Genomic DNA, 21,818 nt, shown 5'->3' on the forward strand with positions numbered 1-21,818 from the left:
GGTCTATGAATGACAGAGTGTAAACTTTTCTACTAAACACAGAAAAAGCATTTAACTTTTTTTTTTTTAACAAATTATACACTTACAGTTTGTTTCATAGTCCATTAATACAGATCATGCATCACGGTCAATTTTCATGATCTCTTTAGCATAACTGATGTAATCATGAAGAAACCCCATCAGCACAACATCTGACATCATCTACATCATCCAGGGCAGCGTCCTCCTTTAAAACCACCGCTGCATCAGTTTAGGGGAAAGAAGATTCTCCTCTCTGACCAGCATTCATCCCAGTCACCGCCTGTTCTTCATCAGTGGCCTAAGAGAAACAAATTTGAAAAAATTAAACATTTAATTAAACTATCCATTTTCAGGTAGAGGTGTATTCACATCCGTAAGGATAGGTAAATAATCCGTGTTAAAGTTTCAACACTTTGTGCGGTTGTTTAATGTCTGTCTATCACAGCTCTCATGAAGTCTATAATGGCAGCACTAGTGTGAGGACATGCGATATTGTTTGAATAAATATTGCTTTCAGAAAGCTTCTTTACTGAAACATTAAAACAGACATGACATTCACATACCTCACAAATGTTCATGTACATGGAGGGCTGCTCTCGAAACAATTGGTTCACCAAATAATTAAAATGTTCATAATTTACTCTCCTCATGTTTTTCCAGACTCATACAAAATCTGCAATTTTTTTGGAAAACGTATGAATATATTTAATTTTATCTTTTTGTGTCCCCCATTGCTGGTCTGGGAGACCAGTATTTTATTTTGAACATACATGTTTGCTATCATATAATTTAAGATGTATTCATATATAAATATCAGAATTTACTTCTACAATAACTCTATATTTATGAAGCTTGAAAATACTGATTATCTAAACTATAAATGGATTAACAAATATTATGAGAAAACTAAAAATATATTAATTTATGTTGTAAAGACAGACAAAAGTCTTATAGGTTTGGAATGACATGAGGGCAAGTAAATTATTTTTTTGTGTGAACTTTACCTCTAAGAGCGAAGACCAAGAATAATGACTCTCCAAATCAGACAAGACAACTCCAAACTTGGTTTGATTTCTGCAATAAAAAACACAGACATCAATGGTCTTAATGAAATGAGCACGTAATCACACTGTTGTTGCATCAAAATGTGAAGTAAACTGGCAGGAGACAACAGAAAAATGTATTTTCTAAAAATAACTTACATAAAATCTCAAGGGAATGATGATCTCCCATGTCTCTTGCTTTTAACATCTACAAAAACAAAAAACAAACATTATTTTACTCTTAGTAAAAAAACAACAACTGATAAAATGAAATTATGAAGTTTACTTGCCTTAAACGATCTTTCCCTCTCTTCAAAAGAAGCTGAGAAAACCACCTCCTCACACAAGCAGACTTGTGTGTCCTTAACTCCAGTTAGTTTGAGTTCTGCAAAGAGGGGCATCAATGGTTTCAATAAAATATTAACATATACATACATATATAAAATCACACTGTTTTTGCATCAAAATGTGAAGTTAACAGGCAGGACACAACAGAAACATACATTTTCTAAAAAAAAAAAAAAAAGTAATAATAATTTAACTTACATCAGTCTCAAAAGAATGAAGTTATCTTGTCTCTGGATTTCAACATCTAAAAAAAACACACACATTATTTTAGTCTTAGTAAAAATAAAGATAACTTGATGTTATTCTGAAGTTTACTCTCTTTAAACCGTCTGTCCCTCTCTTCAGAAGAACACCTCCTCCTCATCCTCACACAGGTCTGAGACTCCTCACACAAACAGCTTCTGTGTCTTTAACTCTCAGCGCGAGGACAATGAAGACAGGAGCTGGACAAGTCTGAAACATTACATGTAAAACATACTTTTAACAGTTACCACTTCAACAGCCTCAAAATAATTATGCTAGTCTTTACTACACAATGCCGTTTCCTTTAGGAGACAAACATACATTCAGTTTAACCGCGAAAAAAAAGACAAATTCACATGAGCGTAACCGTGACCATAACCGTCTGTTAACGCCTCAAAGAGAACAGATAATGTAAAATCTTATGTAAATATGACAAAATACATTCACAGACGTTATATTAAAAGTACATCCTCCGTTCAGTAACGTTACATGAGGCAGTTAAGACCTCCGTGTCCGAGGCGAAAACCGCGTCCGTTTTTTTTTTATATAACGTTAGATATAACGTTAAGCTCCTTTGTTTCCGCCTTTCATAAAACCTTCCGCCTTTCATACAACCGGGTAAACAATAAAAGATAACTTTACATTTTGAATATTTAACGTTACTTACCATAGTCTTTCACTCGCTTCTCGCTTCTATCACGCTGAGAAAATGGCGGCTGCTCGCACTGGAGAGACGTACGATTTTGACGTGACGTGCGTGCTCTCCTTCACGTCCGCGTCCTCAACCCACCCCCCGCTGGGTTAAAAAAGATAGTTATTTTCAACCCAAACTTGGGTTAAAACATCCCAAAGTCCTATCCAACGGCCTCAACCCAGCAGTTGGGTTGAAAAAACAACCCAGCGTTTTTTAGAGTGTAATGATGTGACATTGTACAGAGTCAGATGCTCATTGCAAATGAGTGCTGGTGTAAATGCAGGAAAAGAAAATAAATAAACTGTGTTTTGTTTATAGTTTGTATTGTAAAAAAAAAAAAAAAAAGTAATATAAAAATGCAATGTAAAATAATTTCCACTAGTGTCCTCAAATCTAAACCCCAGGCAGTTTACAGACTGAGCTCCGTTCTTACCTGCATCTGTTAACAGTGGCAGAACAAAGATGAAACAGAACCTGTAAACCAGGAAGAAAAATTTTATTGACATACAGATTTTTTCAACTTCAAATTTTCACACAAAACCAATCACTACAGTAAACTTTAACGGTTTTGACGCCTGAAACACAGCTTTGTCCTCCCCTAAAGCTTTAACTCTTTGCAGAGGCTTGGATGTGCCACACGTGCCATCTACTTAAATAAATAATACAATCTGACAGCTCTATACTTCAATCGAAAGAACGACCAAGGACGTGAAACTTTCTATGCACGTCTTTTTTTCTTTCTTTTTGCAATTTCGTTCAAACATCTCGCGTCATGCAGTTTTCATTATTAACTAGCTATTAAACAGGCTATTTAAAAACATTGGAGGTTTTTCTTTTGCAAATAAATCTAGAATTCTACCAAACTGCGATTCAAAGATCGTCTAAATGACACATGAACGTCAAAATCCTAAAAACGCTTCCAAATCTCAACAATAATACTAATAAAAAAGGAACAATAAAGAGTAATATATTCAACTCGAGGTGAAGTTTAAATGGATAAAGTCTTACCGTGGGTACATGTTGTAGTCTGCTGTGTGTGAGGGTTTCTGAGTCTGACAGATTCAACAGGGGCATCTCATTTTTAAAGCACGAGACACATTTGAAAGATGCGGTAAAATGAAAGTATCCGCCTCTTAATAGGCGGAGTCCAATAATACAAATCATGTTATTACACACCTTTGACATGTACCTTCAACTGCCTGATGCAGAGAAACTAGAAAAAAAAAACATTTTAAGTTCTACAGTAATTGTTTACTAAACGTATACTTACATACATACATATATATAGGTTATATTATATTAAAATTATTATTGATAGGTAAAAATTGATAGCCTGAATGTACTGTAAGTCGCTTTGGATGAAAGCGTCAATGCGTAATTTAATTTTTTTTTTTTATTTATACACACACACACACATTATTATTATTATACTTTGTATTATTATACCGTAGAAAATCTGTTTCTCTTCAATATTTAAGATCGCATTTTTTCTACATTTTAGGTCTGTAATGAAAAACATTGTGACATTGATCAATTGACTCGTTGTGCTTTTCATTCAAGTAAATGTATTATAAATGTATTATATAATTATATATCTTTTTTTTTTTTTACCATGTATTAGTACCAGTAGATAGATGAAACGGCATCTGAAAATCATGAGGGCAAAAATATGCTGAGCATGTCAAGTCAATAAGAGTTCATTAAAAATATTTTGCCATCCATTTCCAAAATCAAATAAAAACAAGCAAAACAGTCAACGATATCCTGTTTCAAAAGTGCATTGTTTACTGTGCTCCGCCCTTCTCCACACAGATTGGCTGATTCTGTCTACATTTGATTTTGTTTTGCTACGGTTTCTGTTGCCTGGAAACGGCGTGCAACAGGGTTTGAGACACGTTTTTGTTTTGTTTGGTGGGTGTGTCAAATATGCCTGCCCAATCAGCAGAGACATGTAAACCACGCGATATTAAGAGACAACTCGCACAATGAAATTAACACTAAATAAATTCACAAGAGCAGGGATCTGTCATCGAGAAAATATCAAATCCGGAAAAGTCCCACACCTGACTCTACAGTTCCTATCTCCAACTGTCGACAGTGAATGGGTGCCAATAGGTCAGAGTTCAAGGAAGTGATGATGTTTAAAATTTCACACACCTTACCTCATAGGCTGTTTCTCAATTCTTCTTGATTAACTGACCACAGAATCACAGCATAAGCAGCGGCCAATGAACCATAAATATAACATCACAAACAAATGTCATAACCTATTAAAACATTTGATACTATTATAGATATTTACATATAAATATAACGGTTTATTATACAGCGTTAACGTTACATATTTAACTAATGTGCCATGCCATAGAGTGTGCCAATAAAAATACTGCAGACTTTCTCCGGGTCTTCTAACTTTATTAAAATTAAGCAAAACAAAACGATAAATGTTCACTTTCAAGAGCCGTCAAGTACTTGCGAGAGTGAGTTTAAAGCTTGCAGGAGAGGGGGTTCAGCGAAAAATCCGCAGCTGTCAGCAGGAAGTGGCTGTCACTGGCAGCAGGAAGTGGCTGCCAATAAAACCGGATGGCAGCTGTCGCTAATACCCGGAAATTGGAGGAGGCTGCCGGCGGCAACGAGACAAATAAATAGTTATATACACTTATGATTATGTTTAATACTTTTTTTAAATAAGTATAAAGGTCAGTATTGTATATTATTTGATCTAAAATATTGATCAAATATAAACAAAGAAATAAGATATTTTTGCTAAACGTTAATTTCCAGCTGAATGTTTATGCATGCATGCATCATTGTTTGTGTGAAATAAATGCACACAAACACATTTAGATTTATTTATATACGAGAGTGGAACTTACTGGGTGTATGTTGTATATTTATTATAGGCTATATACACAAATGACTGAAAAGAGAGGAGTCTCAGAGACCTTTATTTAAAATCATATTTTGCGGTTATATTTGTAGTATTTCAAGAAACAACTATATATATATATATATATATATATATATATATATATATATATATATATATATATATATATATATATATATAGTATAAAGTAGCTGTTAAATTTGTTACTGGGTTAGTAAGTTGTCAAAGTCAGTGCTTTACAATGTAAACAGTATAAAATATATCCAGTAAGCAAGCAGACTAAAATATCAATCAGAATCACTAACAACAATCCGGAGGTATTTTCAAGACTCTTAGATCAGAACTGATGAGGTATACGGAGTTACTTCTCCAGCATCTTGCACCAATCACTGTAAAACCCAGGGTGGATGTGCATCTCTCCTCATTTTCCTCTTGCAACATGGTCAAGTTAAGCATCGTTTATTTATATAGTGCTTTTAATAATACAGATCAAAGCAAAGCAACTTTACAGTATTAAATAGGAAAATAGTGTGTCAGTCAATAATGCAGAAGGACATTAGTAAACTCAGTTTGTAGTCAGTTTAAAAGGCAGTTTATCATTCAATTCAGTGATGTCATCCTTCAGCTCGGTTCAGTTTAAATAGTATCTGTGGAATCATTTGCAATCATGTCAATGATATCACTGTAAATGAAGTGACCACAACGAAGCAAGCCAGAGGCGACAAGGAACCAAAACTCCACCGGTGACAAAATGGAGAAAAAAAACAAGGTCTTTACAGGGGATCTGTATCTGGGGCTCTAGTTGTCCTGGTCTCCGCTGTCTTTCAGGGCTGTAGAGGTCCTTTCCTTTCTATCTCCTGAAAGACTAAACATACAAAAATATATGGTTAGTGTTGCACATTTATCTGTTCCAGTCAAACAACATTCTTTTATATTATTCAATAGACTATTAACACGCTAACAAACGTTAATATTTAATGGTACGTCAAACGTAATTATTTGAAGTTAATGGTAGGCCCCTAACAAGGTACACAAACAAAATTGCTACCACTAATTAGATTTCATTGAACAATTAAACCAAAGTAGGCAAAGTTACACTGTTGTTCACCAAGATAACAATTAAAATCAAACTTACAACGCAAAAAAACATTAATTACTCTGATGACCAATTTCTGAACTTACCATTTGATCATCGCCACCATTACTCAAGCGTTTGGGTGCAGTTATATCTGATTGGTTGCGCCCACGTTGGTCGATACTGATTGGCTCCCACCGAATGTCAGGTCCCGCCTACCATCCGGCTGCCAGTTACTGCCTTCCGACTGTAAGTTACTGCCTTCCGGCTGTCAATGGCAGCCACTTCCTGCTGCCAGCTGCCGATTTTTTATCTGAACCCCGATTTTTTATCTGAACCCCTGCTGAAGTAACCGCCTCTTCATAGGCGGAGTCCAATAAAACAAATCATGTTACACATCTTCGACATGTAGTCAACTACCTGATGCAGAGAAACTAGAAAAAAAAACATTTTAAGTTTTACATTAATTGTCCACTTAACGCATAAATATGTATACATACACAAATATATGTATACACACACACACACGTTATTATTATATTGTTATAGCGTGGGAAACCACATTGAAAATCTAGTATTTTTTCTCTTCAATATTTAAGATCACACTTTTTCTACATTTTTAGGTCTGTAATCAAAACAACTTGCGACATTGATCAAGTGACGTGTGCTTCTGTGTTTTCATTCAAGTGAATATATATATCTATATCTATTAGGGGTGTCACGATTCTCAAAATCCTTGATTCGATTGCATTTTCGATTCTAAGCTCACGGTTCGATTCGATTCTCGATTTTTACATTTATTCTTTTTAAAGCACAGATTGTCATTTTTCAAACTAGACTTTTATGCAATATAATATCTGACCTTTGTTTGCAATGTACCACACTACATTGTCAAATTTAAAACTTTTATTAACAACATAATGTAACAATAACTTATATCTTTAGTCAATTGAAAACTTAAAATAAACTGCCATCCAGTTTCTCTTTTGTAAGTGTAGTCTTCTTCACAAAAGATATTACGATGTATCTATTTAAAAGATTAAAGATAAAACACTTGTTAAACACTTCACTGTCATTCATTTAGATTTATATATATGTATGTGTGTGTGTGTGTTTGTGTGCATCATTACAGTCTGTAAAATATGTGTATCTCTTATTACAAGACTGCAATCACTAGCAATCAGAAGAATTCCAGTTAATCAAGTATCTACAAAAGATCTACTCTATAAACAATGCATTAAATTACATTAAAGACAAAAATAAATTAAACAAGCAAAAGAAATGATTACTCACATGTATCTGGTCCACTGATGAAGTCATGGGTCAAGTCAAGTGAATTATTAATCATTTTCTAACAGGCGTCGAATACTGACTTTAGGAAAAGAGGAATAACCAATGACATTTGAGATAACAACTAAAACAGCAAGCCCCGCCCCACGACTGACAAAAATAAAATAGTTCACTCGAGCAGAGGTGAGATGATCGAGCGCGAGGATGTGGGGAATGAGCATGCGCGCGCGAGGGCTTGTATTGCGCGCAGAGTACATGTCACGCGCGCGCGCGCGCGAGAGTTTGAAATGAGCTCGCGGGCTCCTGTTTCTTCGGTTTCTTCGCATCCGATTCAGTTTTCCTCTCGCGGAAACCATATAGCGCGCGCGCCAGCATCAGTTGTATGCTCGGTTATTTTTGTCATTGATTTGCCGTCATACAACATGGGGGCGTGGCAGCATCGACGATTCCATTTTTTAATTCGAAGTTTGAGACTGTGACTTAATTTCAATCGATTTCGATTTAAAATCGAAATCGTGACACCCCTAATATCTATATATATATATATAGAGAGAGAGAGAGAGAGAGGGAGAGAGAGCGAGAGAGAGAGAGAGAGAGAGAGAGAGCGCCTATCATATCATAATCATATTTTTATATATATATTTTTTTTAACCAAAATTACTACCAGTAGATAGATGAAACGGCATCTGAAAATTATGAGGGAAAAATATACTGAGCGTGTCAAGTCAATTAAAGTTCATTAAAAATATTTTGTCATCATTTTCCAAAATCAATTAAAGGGGGGGGGGGGGGGGGGTGTGAAATGCTCGTTTTCACTCAGTATCCTGTTAATCTTGAGTACCTATAGAGTAGTACTGCATCCTTCATAACTCCAAAAAGTCTTTATTTTTATTATATTCATAAGAGAAAGATAGTCTGTACCGATTTTTCCCGGAAAAACACGAGCGCCTAGAGGCGTGACGTGTGGGCGGAGCTAAAGAATCACGAGCGCTTTTGAGTCGAGAGCATGTGGAAGCTGTGACAATTTGCTGAAATTTAAAGGGGGGGGGGGGGGGTGAAATGCTATTTCATGCATACTGAGTTTTTTACACTGTTAAAGAGTTGGATTCTCATGCTAAACATGGACAAAGTTTCAAAAATTAAATTGTAAGTTTGAAGGAGTATTTCTGTTCCAAAAATACTCCTTCCGGTTTGTCACAAGTTTCAGAAAGTTTTTTTCGAGTATGGCTCTGTGTGATGTTAGATGGAGCGGAATTTCCTTATATGGGTCCTGAGGGCACGTCTGCCAGAAGAGCACGCGTTCCCGTATAGAATATAGACTTTAGTGAGAGTGAGTTCCTGTGTGGAGTTATCAAGACAATGATTGAGACGTGACAGGATAAAAAGAATACCAGAAGTTTTATCAATATATACGCATATCTAGACTTTCTCGTTGCATTTGATAGACACAACACAATAACATAAGACAGGTCTTTTATTATTATTATTATAAAAAAAATAAAAATTGAATAAAAACTTTTTGTTCTTAACAAGGCTGAAATTGCAGTCTCTCATTCACAGTTTGAAACAACGTAACATTTAGATGTTCAAACAGCACCGTTTCTTTCACAAATTAAATCTCCCGCCATTGCTGACTTCAGTTCATCTGGCTCAGTCAAAGCTGCAGAAATATTTTTGATAGCTTTATATACTTAAAATATTTGCTAAATTTAAAATAAATTTAAAAAGCTGTTAAAATAATAAATACAATGTGAATATTTATGTATGAATATTTATGCATTTTGATGTTCTTCCAGGACACCTTGTGAATGCATGAAAAATTATAAGGGGAAAGAATTTGTATAATATTATAATATTGTTATAATACAAATGGACTGTTTTTCAGCATTTGCGTGCAGTGTGACAATGGTTTAGCTGTTTACTGTTGTGTTTACAGTAATAAGCCACTGTCTCCTGTCAGACATCAGTTTTTGTCAGCTTAGACTGCACACACAAAGTATATTTGGGTTTTTAGGTGGCTGTATAAATAAGAAGAACTATGTTCCATTATTTTGGCAATTGAACTGAAATATGGATTACATATACTCTCATTCTGCTATCAAGGGCAAGTTTCTCTCCTCAGGATTGTACCCTGTCTCTTCTTTGGGTCCTTAATAAAAAAAGAAATAAGAAAAAGTTAAAAACAAGGAAAGAGTTTGATGTTCTTGGATTAATTTGGGATGCAGTGATGTATATATGGTGTGATTTAGATGAAGAAGGATGTGAAAGACTTGACATACTCACATGAGCTACAAGACTGAAAGTCTTTGAGATCTTCTTTCCCTCGCTGGTGATGTGCAGTTTGTAATGTCCACAGAGTTCATTTGTGAAGTTTGTGATGATCAGAGATCCAGTATTGTGGTCCAGATGTAACCTGTCTTTGAATTTGTGGTCATCATGTGGGTATTCCTCATTGTTTGTTTTATCCCATTTGGCTATGACAAAAAATTCAGCGAGTTTGTTTACTTTGGAATCTGCAAACTTCCACCGTATCAGCTCATCTTCCTTTATTTCAGTGAGATCAGTGTGTAGCGTGACTCTTTCTCCCACCATTGCTAACACAGACTTAATTTCATCTTTCTCCACAAAAGTACCTAAAAAGAAAGTTAGAGATCACATTTTTTGGGGTTGATTCTATCAGGTTGAACTAAGCTCACTTGGCTTACAACTATCCACACTGTAAAAAATGATTTTTTGAACTTGTAAATAAAGATAGCATCAGTGTTGTAGTCGAGACCGGCTCATTCGAGTCCGAGTCCAGATCGAGTCCAGAGATGGTCGAGTCCGAGTCAAGACCGAGTTCAGAAAGGGTCGAGTCCGAGTCAAGACCGAGTTCAGAAAGGGTCGAGTCCGAGTCAAGACCGAGACCAGAGAGATTGGGTCTGAGACAAGACCTAAAGAAATCTTCAAGAGTATGTCAAATGTTTGGTGGAAACAATAAAGGGTAAAAGGGCCACATAGTATGTGGTGTAAAGGTAATTTTATTAGTATTATGAAGTGTTACTTGTCAATATTAAGTGCTCATTTTCACATAACATCGTTGTACCACTATACAGATCCATATAACCTTTGTAGTACACATAAGATTACTGTACGACTCTATATTGTAATTCCACATAACACTTCTAGTACAAGTAACATTACTGTACCACTATACCTGTACATGTTCAACTGTAACAGCTTTTACATAACTTTTAACCTTGAAGCTTAACTAATGACTGCTAATATCCTTACAATGTCTTGGAATATGTGCACTTTAGATGTTGTGAAAATTACAGATGGGCATAATTACTTTTCAAAAAAATAAATGAGGAGACCATCCTGCTACCCAACCAAGCACCATGTGGTCTCATGATCAATCCACCCCAACTAAAAACTCTCTCTACTGGTGCAGAGGAAGCGGTGTAGGGGAATTTACAGTTAAAACCCAAGGACCAGATATGTCGCAATGAAGACCAGGACTCAGAGATGAGTTCAATTAATAATAATAATTTTACTTGAAGGAAATAGTTTGCAATTTCATCAGCAGAAGTCAGCTTCAACACTCTCGAAGGAGTTCGCAGGCCGCCCCCAGTACAATACAAAATCAAGCACAGTTATACCCTGACAGAGGATACTAATTGCGTCAATACATGAGTCAACAAAATTCTGATTGGTTCCAAAACCTAGATAAAACTCTCCAAAGACGTATATCTGATACGCTGGACACTGGCAGTTGATGGTTTGTCCTGGGACTGTCTGAGCTTCTCCCTGTACAGACAGATACTAACACACATACACAGAGAACTTATCTAAAATTCAAGGCTTTCTAGCACTGGCGAGTGTCTTATCATTACGGTTGGATACACACACATAATATGTGGACATTAATCTTGAGGAAAAGAAATACAGCACACATAAGGTAACACATTTCACTCTTGCTATAACTTGATTAATAGTCAAACAAGAAATCATGTAATAATATAATCAATATCAGTATGAAGGATATGGCAACTCGGCATCCACTCCTTCAGTCCCCCGTTTTAGATCAATGTGGGGTCTAATACCCCACATCTGGTCTAATAAATGAGGTCAGGTGTAGTTGTGATGCATGCTAAGAATGCAGGCTGTTGGTCAACTTAAACATGTGCATATACTTAAGATCTCTGGTACTGGCTGACATTTCTAGTAATAAACACATTATTTTGTACAAAATACTTCCCATATACATTCTTATTTCCCATATACATTCATCTACTTACTTAATCCCACAATATCGCCACTTGCACTAGTCTTTCTTCACATGTGAATCATTCTGTGTGTCCCTCTACCTGGAAAAGTGTCCTCCATCCATATATACTTTCATCAACATATCTTTGTAAATACCTCTCTTCCTACTACAGCTACTTCACACTTACCCTCTAAAACAAAACATTTATCCAACAGCCTTAAGACTAAATTTGCATATTCATTAACCAGATTTAACAAATCATTAAAGAAAACCGCATACACTTTAACCATATTCCTTTTTTTTTAACCCTTAAGAAGGATATTTGCCTTATTTGTTTTCTTTTAGCATGTTTTATTCAACTATGATGAATTTTAGTTAATTTGGTCATATCTTAAAATAAACTCATTACAATAAACGTATATATATTATTCTCTGGAAGCCGGGCTAAATGAATTACCACTGTTATTGCATTCCTGACATATGTCAGTCACCTCACAGATACCAAATATAGACATTGCTTATAACCTAAATCCCAGTAAAGATACCCGTATTTTATGAAAATCTATAATTTTCCCAATCAATGGTGCAATTAGAGGGATTGAATATCCATTTTACCCTTTCACTCCAAACTTGGTGTTAAAAACACAAAAATAAACAAACCAAAAATAAGTAAGATCAATATTGAGCCATCTTTAAAAATAAAAATAAAAATAATCATAATCATAATCATTATTTCCTCGAAAACCTAGAGCAGTTCCTAGTTTATTACTTAATAGCCCTTTTATTAAGCTTTACTTTCACCCCGAATCCAGTTGCAGTCATCATAGTTCACATGCTGTTTAAACATACATTAACCATTAAACTAAACTTGTCATAGTTAACAACATTCGATCAAAATTAAATTTTAAGTATTGAAGTGTCTAACTTCAAAAATACAACTAACCCGTCCACTTATTGTCATGCATGTATTTTTATACCATGACATTACTGTTAACCATACTCATTGCCTTTTTATGACCTTTTTTTTTAAATGTAAGTCTTGTCAATTATCATACCATATTACTGTACTCAGACTATATTAGCGACACATTCAGAGGCAAATCATCAATACTTCGTATAAAGTCAATTTAGTTCTCACTGTTTTGTTTTGCTTACAGGTTAGCTACGTGATCAATGTCTTAAAAACCCTTCATTCATGTTTGTCATTTGGCAGTGATATTTATTTACTCAAAATTATTATAAACTGAAAAAGAGCAGACAGATTTCCCAATATTATTACTAAATGAACAATACTATTACTTAGTTCTAAACGGCCAAATATTTATTAAAGAGACATCCTCAGTTTCTGTAAGTCTGTATTGAAACAGTATACATTATCAAAAAGCCCTGTCAGTGTTCACAATATTAATTTGATTTGACCTGACAGGTGTTCATAAGCAGCTCCATAGAGCCTATTACAATTGTGTTGTTTAAACAAAATTTATTATTATTATTTTTTTTTTTTGCTGTGCTATTTCAATTAATTCAAACCTCTTGTCATGGATTTGCTCCATTAAGGGGCTATCCACACGTTTTTGTTCAACTTATCTCTGTTCTACATAAACCACTACATAAAGCTTTTGCACTATATTACACAAGCAGGATTCACTCCTTTGTCTTCACACCAGGCTTCTTTATGTGAGGGTGCTCTCTGGATAATTTGGTTAGTGAATCTGTCACAGTTTTTCTGCTGTCAAGTCTAAAATATTTACCTTCACCATTCAAACAACAAAGTGTTAACTTGTTAAAATTTAGACCCTCATTTAAATTTAGGCATGGATTTTAAACCCATTTCGGACGGCAAACTTAAATTTCATAAATCCAATAATATAAACACTCTTAAACATATTAATCCAGAGAGTGATTTAAATCAGCATTATAAAAGACAAAACAAGTCATTATTACCAGTAGCAGACAGAGCTGGATAACCAATCCACTTAAAGCTCGTCCCATGTTCGGCATTGTCTTTTCATTAGTTTCACTCAGAATTATCGACTTCTGTAAAGTAATTTCACTTAACACATCTGTAATGATAAAACACTCATTCCAGAGGTTAGTGACTCAATTGAAACAAAACAGGAACAGAATTGTCCCCCAAAAATTTATAGTAGCCATCCTCATGCATGCACATACTTAACACATTAATATTTTAACAGCTCATATTTAAGGTTTTCCTTTTGGTATTAAATCGGAAGGATTTAAACTCAAACATTGTCTGTGCATTTTACCAAGTTTTTACCTAATCTCTTATCTAATCTCAAAGTTTGCCTGTTCATTAATGATTTTTATTTTGAGAAAAATCAGCTGGGTTGTTTTGGTCTTAAAATTATTGCTCTGTTTTGGTTACTCTTTCTTAGCAGGCCAATAATAGAAGAAGAGCACTATCCCTGCCTCCACTCAAGCACTCTCTCTCTCTCTCTCTTACTGTGCAAAATATTATTTATTTATTTATTTATTTTGACAATTTTTGCCAAACTTTAACTTAGACTATAATATCAAATTCATTACAACATATAACCCTAAATTATTCAAATAAGTTAAAAATGTCAAAGTTTCTAGATCTAAAATCTCAGTTTAAACTGTTTAAAATACATAATGCTTGGAACATTTCTTTAAAATTATTTTTACCTTACATGCTTAATTCCCTTAACCTTTGTTATCTAAACCATCTCTTGATTAAGCAGAAGCAGTCTTCATTTTTAGCCACCACCATATCTTGTAATCATCTTGTGCCATGCCTAATGACCTGCATGAGTAAAGACTATGATATAGACATATTAGTTCAATATTATTTTAGCCTCATAAGAAATTTTTGTCTCAAATAATGGCTGTCATCACATGGTCTCAGATGGTTCTTGAAAGCCCATTGCCATTAACTTTTTATAAATAAGCTCCTTGTCCTCAGGGTGTGATCCACTGGCATAGTTGCATCAAGTTGTGGACGCTTGTCACAACAATCAGTCAAGGAATGCGGTTGCTGGTGATCAGGTCTGGAGGAGCTCACATTTTGAGGCAGATTGCTTCATACAGTTCCCCTCTTAATGATGCTCTAGGCCTATCAAGCATCCGCTCAACTCCACTACCATCTCACATATAACACCTCCCTTCAGGGCAGGTGCCCAGTGGCGGTGACCCCCTGCCTTAGGTTGTCCCCTATTGGCCAGAAGAGGATCTTACCCATCATTGAGAAATCACCTCATGCACACTGGTAACCACTCTTTCCCGTTGAAACATCCTCGACAGTCTTCTTCCAGAATCCAGTATTTCCTGCAGCTTAGGAAAGGTGCACTCAAGAACCATGAGAGCCATTGACAGCACCTACTAGTGTTAAAACATTGAAAAAGGTTAATCAAACTAATATTTAATCGCTAAACTCAATTGGATACCTCCAAACTATCATGCTGAGATTACTCAGTGAATTTATTTTTCACACCCGTCCATTCATTGTAATTTTCTGTTGCTTCTGTAGCTGCAGCCATCAGGCCCTGTATGATGGTAGAGACTAAAAATAAGACAGATAAGTTACTGGTCATAGAACAAATAGCAATACAACTGTTTAGCTATTCAAAATTATTACATCTATAGCTCAGGGTCTGTATTATGATTTTAAAGACCTCATGTCTCTTCAACAATTGCTCCTAAATTGTTATTCATTATTTTTATAATCTCTTATTTCTTACATGCATTGGGCAGTTGAACATTTAACTACCAATTGCCCTCTTAATGCATTAAATCTGAACTCTTTTTATCATGTCCTTTAGCATCTCTGCCTATGATTTGACTGAAACACTGTGCTGTACTATAAATATCTTATCACTTAAACCTAAGCTCAGATAACGGCATTTTAGCTTACTTTGAATGAGAGAGAGAGAACTCTGAGGGATTCAGGACTCGTAACAATGCATTTTCATTCATTTTTAACATAATTTCATCGTACTATCATTTTACTCTAGCCCAGTTTAAAACTTGTCAGAAATTATATGCATTTTAAAAATAAACATCTTTATATTTGTATTTTTACTTTATTTTCGCAACTCAAATGTTTCTCAAAGTTCTTTGCAGTCATTGTCATTACTTTTACATCAACTTGTATTTATTCATTCACTTAATTCTGGCCATGGCTTCTGAATTTCAACATTGGTTTTAAATCTGTCAGAGGTTATCTGACCCAGGTATATTACTTTGGGTCTTGCTAGCATGCTGTCTTCAAAGTTACTTTGAAACCCCCGTTTATGTTACTTGTTTACAACTTTATCATCTCATAAACAAACAATAATTTTCTTTTCTCTTCTTTTTTCTTTTTTTATGATGCTGCGTAACTATAATTTTGCAATCCAACAATAAAATTACTCTTTTGGCCAAACATTAGTAAATATAGAAATTACATTTTTTTTATTTTCCACTCAGAACATGTCTCTGGTACTTTTACAGCTTAAGCCAGAGTCATGGTGGGGGCCAGCATGAGATAAAACAACGGCTTCATTGTAGTCAAAGTAATTTTATCTTTTTTAACAAAACATAAGCTTCTAAGTTTTTCCAAAATGCCACTGCCAATTTGTGTGCCTACAGTTTTTTTTTTTCACTAACCCAGAATTCTGTTCAGTATTCCTTGTCAGGACTTTCAACAATTATATAGGAACTGGAACAGGTCTTATGATATCATTCTTTGTCATTTAAACCTTCTATGCACAGAGAATCAGATTAAATCATCACTCAGTTACTTCTGGGATTATTTTTAACAAATCGGCACATACATTTATAAATGTTTATTTCTCAGGTTCTTTCTAAGTTTAAAGCCAATCAAGTTTTTGTTTTAACATTACAATCAGAATTAAAGCTCAGACTGATCATTCTTTAAATGAATTCAGAGAATATATATATATTTTTAAAGTCAGAGCTTCAGAGCCAAACTGTTTACAGCATTTGCTCTCTTCTGTTTCATTATTTCTATCAGGGCTGACCAGGTTACCTAATTTGTCAGTCATATTTCTATCATAAACCAAAAACATATTGAGGCGGCGATCTTACCAACAGCACTTGACTTCTGCGTGATGAAATTGCAAAGTATATTCCAGAATTTCCATATACTGGTCCGATCCAATCAGGGTCATGAAAACTACATTTTAGCTCTTTTGGGGTTGTTCCTGAGGCATCCCAGATCAATCAATACTTTCCCTTTGCATATATCCCTATATTTTTATAGGTGCACATATGAATTATCACTATTTATTTTTAAACACTAATTTTGGATACTCTTTTCCCTAACCACTGACCTGGCCTATTTCTAAGCTCGGGGCGCCCCTGTCTGTAATGGTGGGTGATCGAGAGTTGGAAGAGCGAGATACGACTAGAACCCCCGTCTAGCATCTTACATTCTTCTCGGGATTTCCCATACCCCTACTTTGGCTTACCCGGCCGTAAATGCACTGCCCTTTATGGCCTCTCGTGCTTTTCGGCTTTCTGTGCTTGACCCAGCACTGCCTATTTACGGCTCTATGTGTCCCTTGTCCCTCGGTGCTTGACCCAGCACTCCCCTTTACGGGTTCACATGCCTGTTAAGAATGCGTTTTTGTCCCCCCCCCTGGACTGTGCACACCTAGAAACAAATTTTTACGTCTCTCTCTAAGACCTATAGGTGTGCACCTGTTCCCGAACTGTACACATCTCTAAATATCTTATATCAAGACCTACCGATGTGTACTTGTACCCCTTATACTCACAAGGTTACTTATTTACAGGTATATTGTGACACCAATTTACCTACTCCACCCTGGAGCTGGTGTCTACCCCCTCACGTCTGAGTGAGTCTATCGTTCCTCCTTCTCTCGACCCCCTCCACTTACAGACAGTTCCTAACCAATAATATTAAATCTAAAATCTTTCCTACCTTGGTTTGATGATTGATCAGGGATGTCACCAAAGAACTATTGTCCGTCGATCCTCCACCATTAACTGTAGGGGAATTTACAGTTAAAACCCAAGGACCAGATATGTCGCAATGAAGACCAGGACTCAGAGATGAGTTCAATTAATAATAATAATTTTACTTGAAGGAAATAGTTTGCAATTTCATCAGCAGAAGTCAGCTTCAACACTCTCGAAGGAGTTCGCAGGCCGCCCCCAGTACAATACAAAATCAAGCACAGTTATACCCTGACAGAGGATACTAATTGCGTCAATACATGAGTCAACAAAATTCTGATTGGTTCCAAAACCTAGATAAAACTCTCCAAAGACGTATATCTGATACGCTGGACACTGGCAGTTGATGGTTTGTCCTGGGACTGTCTGAGCTTCTCCCTGTACAGACAGATACTAACACACATACACAGAGAACTTATCTAAAATTCAAGGCTTTCTAGCACTGGCGAGTGTCTTATCATTACGGTTGGATACACACACATAATATGTGGACATTAATCTTGAGGAAAAGAAATACAGCACACATAAGGTAACACATTTCACTCTTGCTATAACTTGATTAATAGTCAAACAAGAAATCATGTAATAATATAATCAATATCAGTATGAAGGATATGGCAACTCGGCATCCACTCCTTCAGCGGGGACTGACAACAGTTACCATTTTATCACTTTCTGTAACAGCAACGGATAATCTAATGCTAATTTCCCTGGATGGTGCGTTTTAATGCAGGGTAAAATACACACTAGTCGAAGTTTTTTTAGTTACGGAGGGCATACACACAAGAGCCGACTGACTGTCCAGGAAAATTTCATGCAAAAGTGTGTATGTGCAAGGGGAAGAAAGCTGGTTGAAATGCCATATAAGTTCAATGCCTTCTATCAGACATTTTTTCGGGGGGAGATGTTTAGTGTTGAGACAGTCAGTCTGTGTCTGTATTCATTATATAATTTAATTAAACAATATTTGTTTTTTTCTGTGACCATTTTGTCCTACTTTGTAAAAATAACACAGTTGAGAGAAATAATGTAGCAATGTGGCTTTCTGGAAAGCGGGATCACTACAGGCGGATTGCAGGAGGGTAACTTAAGGCCGGTGACACACTGGCTGCGTGGCGTCTCTACTGCGTGCCAGAAGCGTGGTGGCTGCTTCGCGTTTTCTGTGTCTTTACACACCAGAAGCGTGTCTGATGCGGCGCTGGCGCGCTGCTTCTGCTATAGGTGACATAGAGAGAGGCCGCCGAAAAACCAGGCTCTTGCAAAACAGAGTATGTTTGACAGGTGCAATATTTGAAAATCGATAATTATTTATTTATTTTTAATTACATTTATATCTGAATTTATGCCAACCTATAGACTTTCAAATATCAAAATGTCATGAATTAATATGTATATTTGTGTACATAATGACACAAGTGACATATAAACATATTTTCCTAGTTTATTTTGCCTGGAAACGCTTCCAACATGCACGCGTGTCGCGTGAAAAATAGGCGTCGGTTCTATTTCTAGCATGCACGGGTTTTCCGCGCGTCTCACGCAGGCGGTCTGCAAGATCTAACCTGTTAACATGGGAGCCGAATTAAAAACAGACACGCCACGCAGCTGAGACGCTTGCGCCATGCATCCAGTGTGTCGCTGGCCTAAAGTCTCATGTCACAAGAAAATCACCAGTCATTGGATGTATCAATCATACATCAATTTAATTAAACATTAACATACAGTAATAATCATGAAATATTTTGATTGGGACTCGAGTGGACTCGGACATAAGTCCGATTCCTAATATGTTCGAGTCCGAGTCAATACCGAGTCAAAATGCACACGAGTCCACGACAAGACCGAGACCATTATTAAAATACGGTCTCGAGACCGAGTCCGAGTCTCGAGTACTCAACACTGGATAGCATCAGTTAAGTAAATTTTACAAACAAATACTATTTTGTCTTTTTACTTCAAAATATCATGTTTAATTCAATAAGCTACTTGAGGTTTCATTTTTATTTATTTTACTTAAATACACAAGTAAAATCAAATGGAACTGACTAGGTAGAAATGAAAGTTAAAACTCAAGTATATTTTACTAGGAACCATTTGTTATGTTTACAAGGATTCTTTAAGTAAATATCAAAGTTATGATGCCATATTTCCCATCAAGCAATGGGGCATGAATAATTAAAAATGTACACTGTTTTATGGTTGCTTTTGTTGTTAGTTGTTTATTTTAGTTGTTAGTTGTTGTTTGTTTTAGTAACATACTGTTTTGTGACACCTGGAGTTTATTTTCTATTCAAAATGACCCATTGATACTCAAACACTATTCACTGATTGTTACCATCATTGTGTGTGGTGTACCAAGTATTGAGGTCTCTGTGTTCAGGTGGCTATTAATTTTATTGAGTTGGTATATCATCTTAAAATTAAAATGATAACAGCTTGTCTACATGCTTACTTGCATGTTTGCAAGTGAACCAAATGCTTTAATAGCACGGTGATTTACCAGTGTTACCTTGTTAAAGTAAATTGCATAAACTCACAGATTTTATTAAATTCAATGTTTAAGTTGTACTTAAAATATATGAGTGCAAAATTTGCAAAAGAAAAATACAGTTGTACGCTTTTTTCGGTAATAAGCATTAGGCTACACAATGTAAAATTCAGAAACAAAGAGTCACCAAAATTAACTGGGAATTTCCAAGTAAACCTAACTTAAAAATGTCTAATTAAACCTACTAATAATTATGTTTAGGCTTTTACTTGGCAAATGTTTGTAAATTTTCTAGCCTTTTCTGAGTGAAAAAACTTTCCAAGCTTTTTTCAAGTAAATCCCACTCCAAATTTTTTACAGTGCACAAGTTGTTTCAACAATCAATTGTACTTATTTTCCTAATGTCCCTAATTTAAATTTGTTAGTTTATCAAATTTGATCAAATTAGTTTATCAAATGGAAATTAAATTTGATAAACTAAACTTGATTGTACATGTAAGTCAAAAATCATGAGCTTATATCTTAGAAACATACAAAAGGAAGTACAATTAAACTTCTGATTACAAGGCTCTATACATTTTGCATGTTGAATTTTTGTGTAAATTGGACCAACGGCTTCAGTTGAATTTGAAAAAAATGTTTTTTAGAACAGTTTTAAAATGTAGAAAAGTTTTTTTTTTTTTTTATATAATTTTTTCTTCCCACAGCCCAGTGGCATGTGATGGTGTTTTAAAATGAGGAGACAGTTTTACATATATGTGTGTGTGTTACACTATGTTTCCTAGGTAAATAAATATTATCAAAAAAGAGAACAAATATAACTATTTTGTATTTCATTTAAAAATTTTAATACTAATTATACATTTCAGTCTTTTGAAGCATTTTTATATTTATTCCAAAATAATAACTAAAATCAGTAAGAATTTGAACAAGAATCTGGAAACGGTTTACAATAAGGTTTTATTAAAAAACATTAGTTAAAGGTGCCATAGAATGTAAAAATCACTTTTTGAACACAGTTGTGTGGCCGCAGAGTGTGAAAACAACCAGCCTATAATGATAAAAATCCACTCACTCATTGTTTTATAATCCCAATAATTCATAAACAGTCTCTCCACACTAGATGTTCCAGTATCTCACTACTATGAAGACATATTCAGTGAAAATCTCGCTCATTTGTGACACTTTCTGCCCTATTAGCGTATACACAGCCCTGAGTGAGAAGCAGCGGTCTGTCATTACTGTTTTCTTGCTGTAGCTGGTGTAGATACAATGTCAGCGCCAAAGAGCCATTAAAAGTGTCATGTGTTGATGCACCAACGAACATAGGAGTCTCCAGACAAAGTAAGCAACAAGCAACATATTTTGTTTTCCAAAAGATCTTCTTGGCTCTCTGTAAAGCTAGTGTTGCTAAAGCTACCATTGTGTCTGCCTGTTCTCAACAATAATTCCTTGAATCGTGAATAGGAATGTAGTAGTTAAAAATTGCATTTGGAAGCAACATGGTCACCACCAG

At 35.3% G+C, this 21,818-nt stretch overlaps 2 protein-coding genes across 3 annotated transcripts in view; both read right to left on the reverse strand.

Moving 5' to 3' along the window:
- Positions 1-3,433, reverse strand: part of zgc:194627 (uncharacterized protein LOC799208 homolog) — a 47,046-nt gene extending 43,613 nt beyond the window's left edge. Inside the window, exons 1-2 of one of the 2 annotated variants that reach the window (XM_052590809.1) lie at positions 3,358-3,433; positions 2,783-2,823 (exon numbers count right to left, since the gene is read on the reverse strand). In XM_052590809.1, coding sequence (XP_052446769.1) covers positions 2,783-2,823; positions 3,358-3,368 — 52 coding nt within the window. In that variant the 5' untranslated portion in view covers positions 3,369-3,433. The remainder of the gene's footprint in view (positions 1-2,782; positions 2,824-3,357) is intronic. The other variant, XM_052590808.1, reaches the window with a different exon arrangement.
- Positions 3,434-8,987: 5,554 nt separating this feature from the next.
- Positions 8,988-21,818, reverse strand: part of LOC127988154 (SLAM family member 9) — a 162,217-nt gene continuing 149,386 nt past the window's right edge. Inside the window, exons 7-8 of the mRNA XM_052590761.1 lie at positions 9,888-10,237; positions 8,988-9,753 (exon numbers count right to left, since the gene is read on the reverse strand). Coding sequence (XP_052446721.1) covers positions 9,703-9,753; positions 9,888-10,237 — 401 coding nt within the window. The 3' untranslated portion in view covers positions 8,988-9,702. The remainder of the gene's footprint in view (positions 9,754-9,887; positions 10,238-21,818) is intronic.

Source organism: Carassius gibelio, chromosome B22, assembly GCF_023724105.1.
Source record: "Carassius gibelio isolate Cgi1373 ecotype wild population from Czech Republic chromosome B22, carGib1.2-hapl.c, whole genome shotgun sequence".
Taxonomy (NCBI): Eukaryota; Metazoa; Chordata; class Actinopteri; order Cypriniformes; family Cyprinidae; genus Carassius; species Carassius gibelio.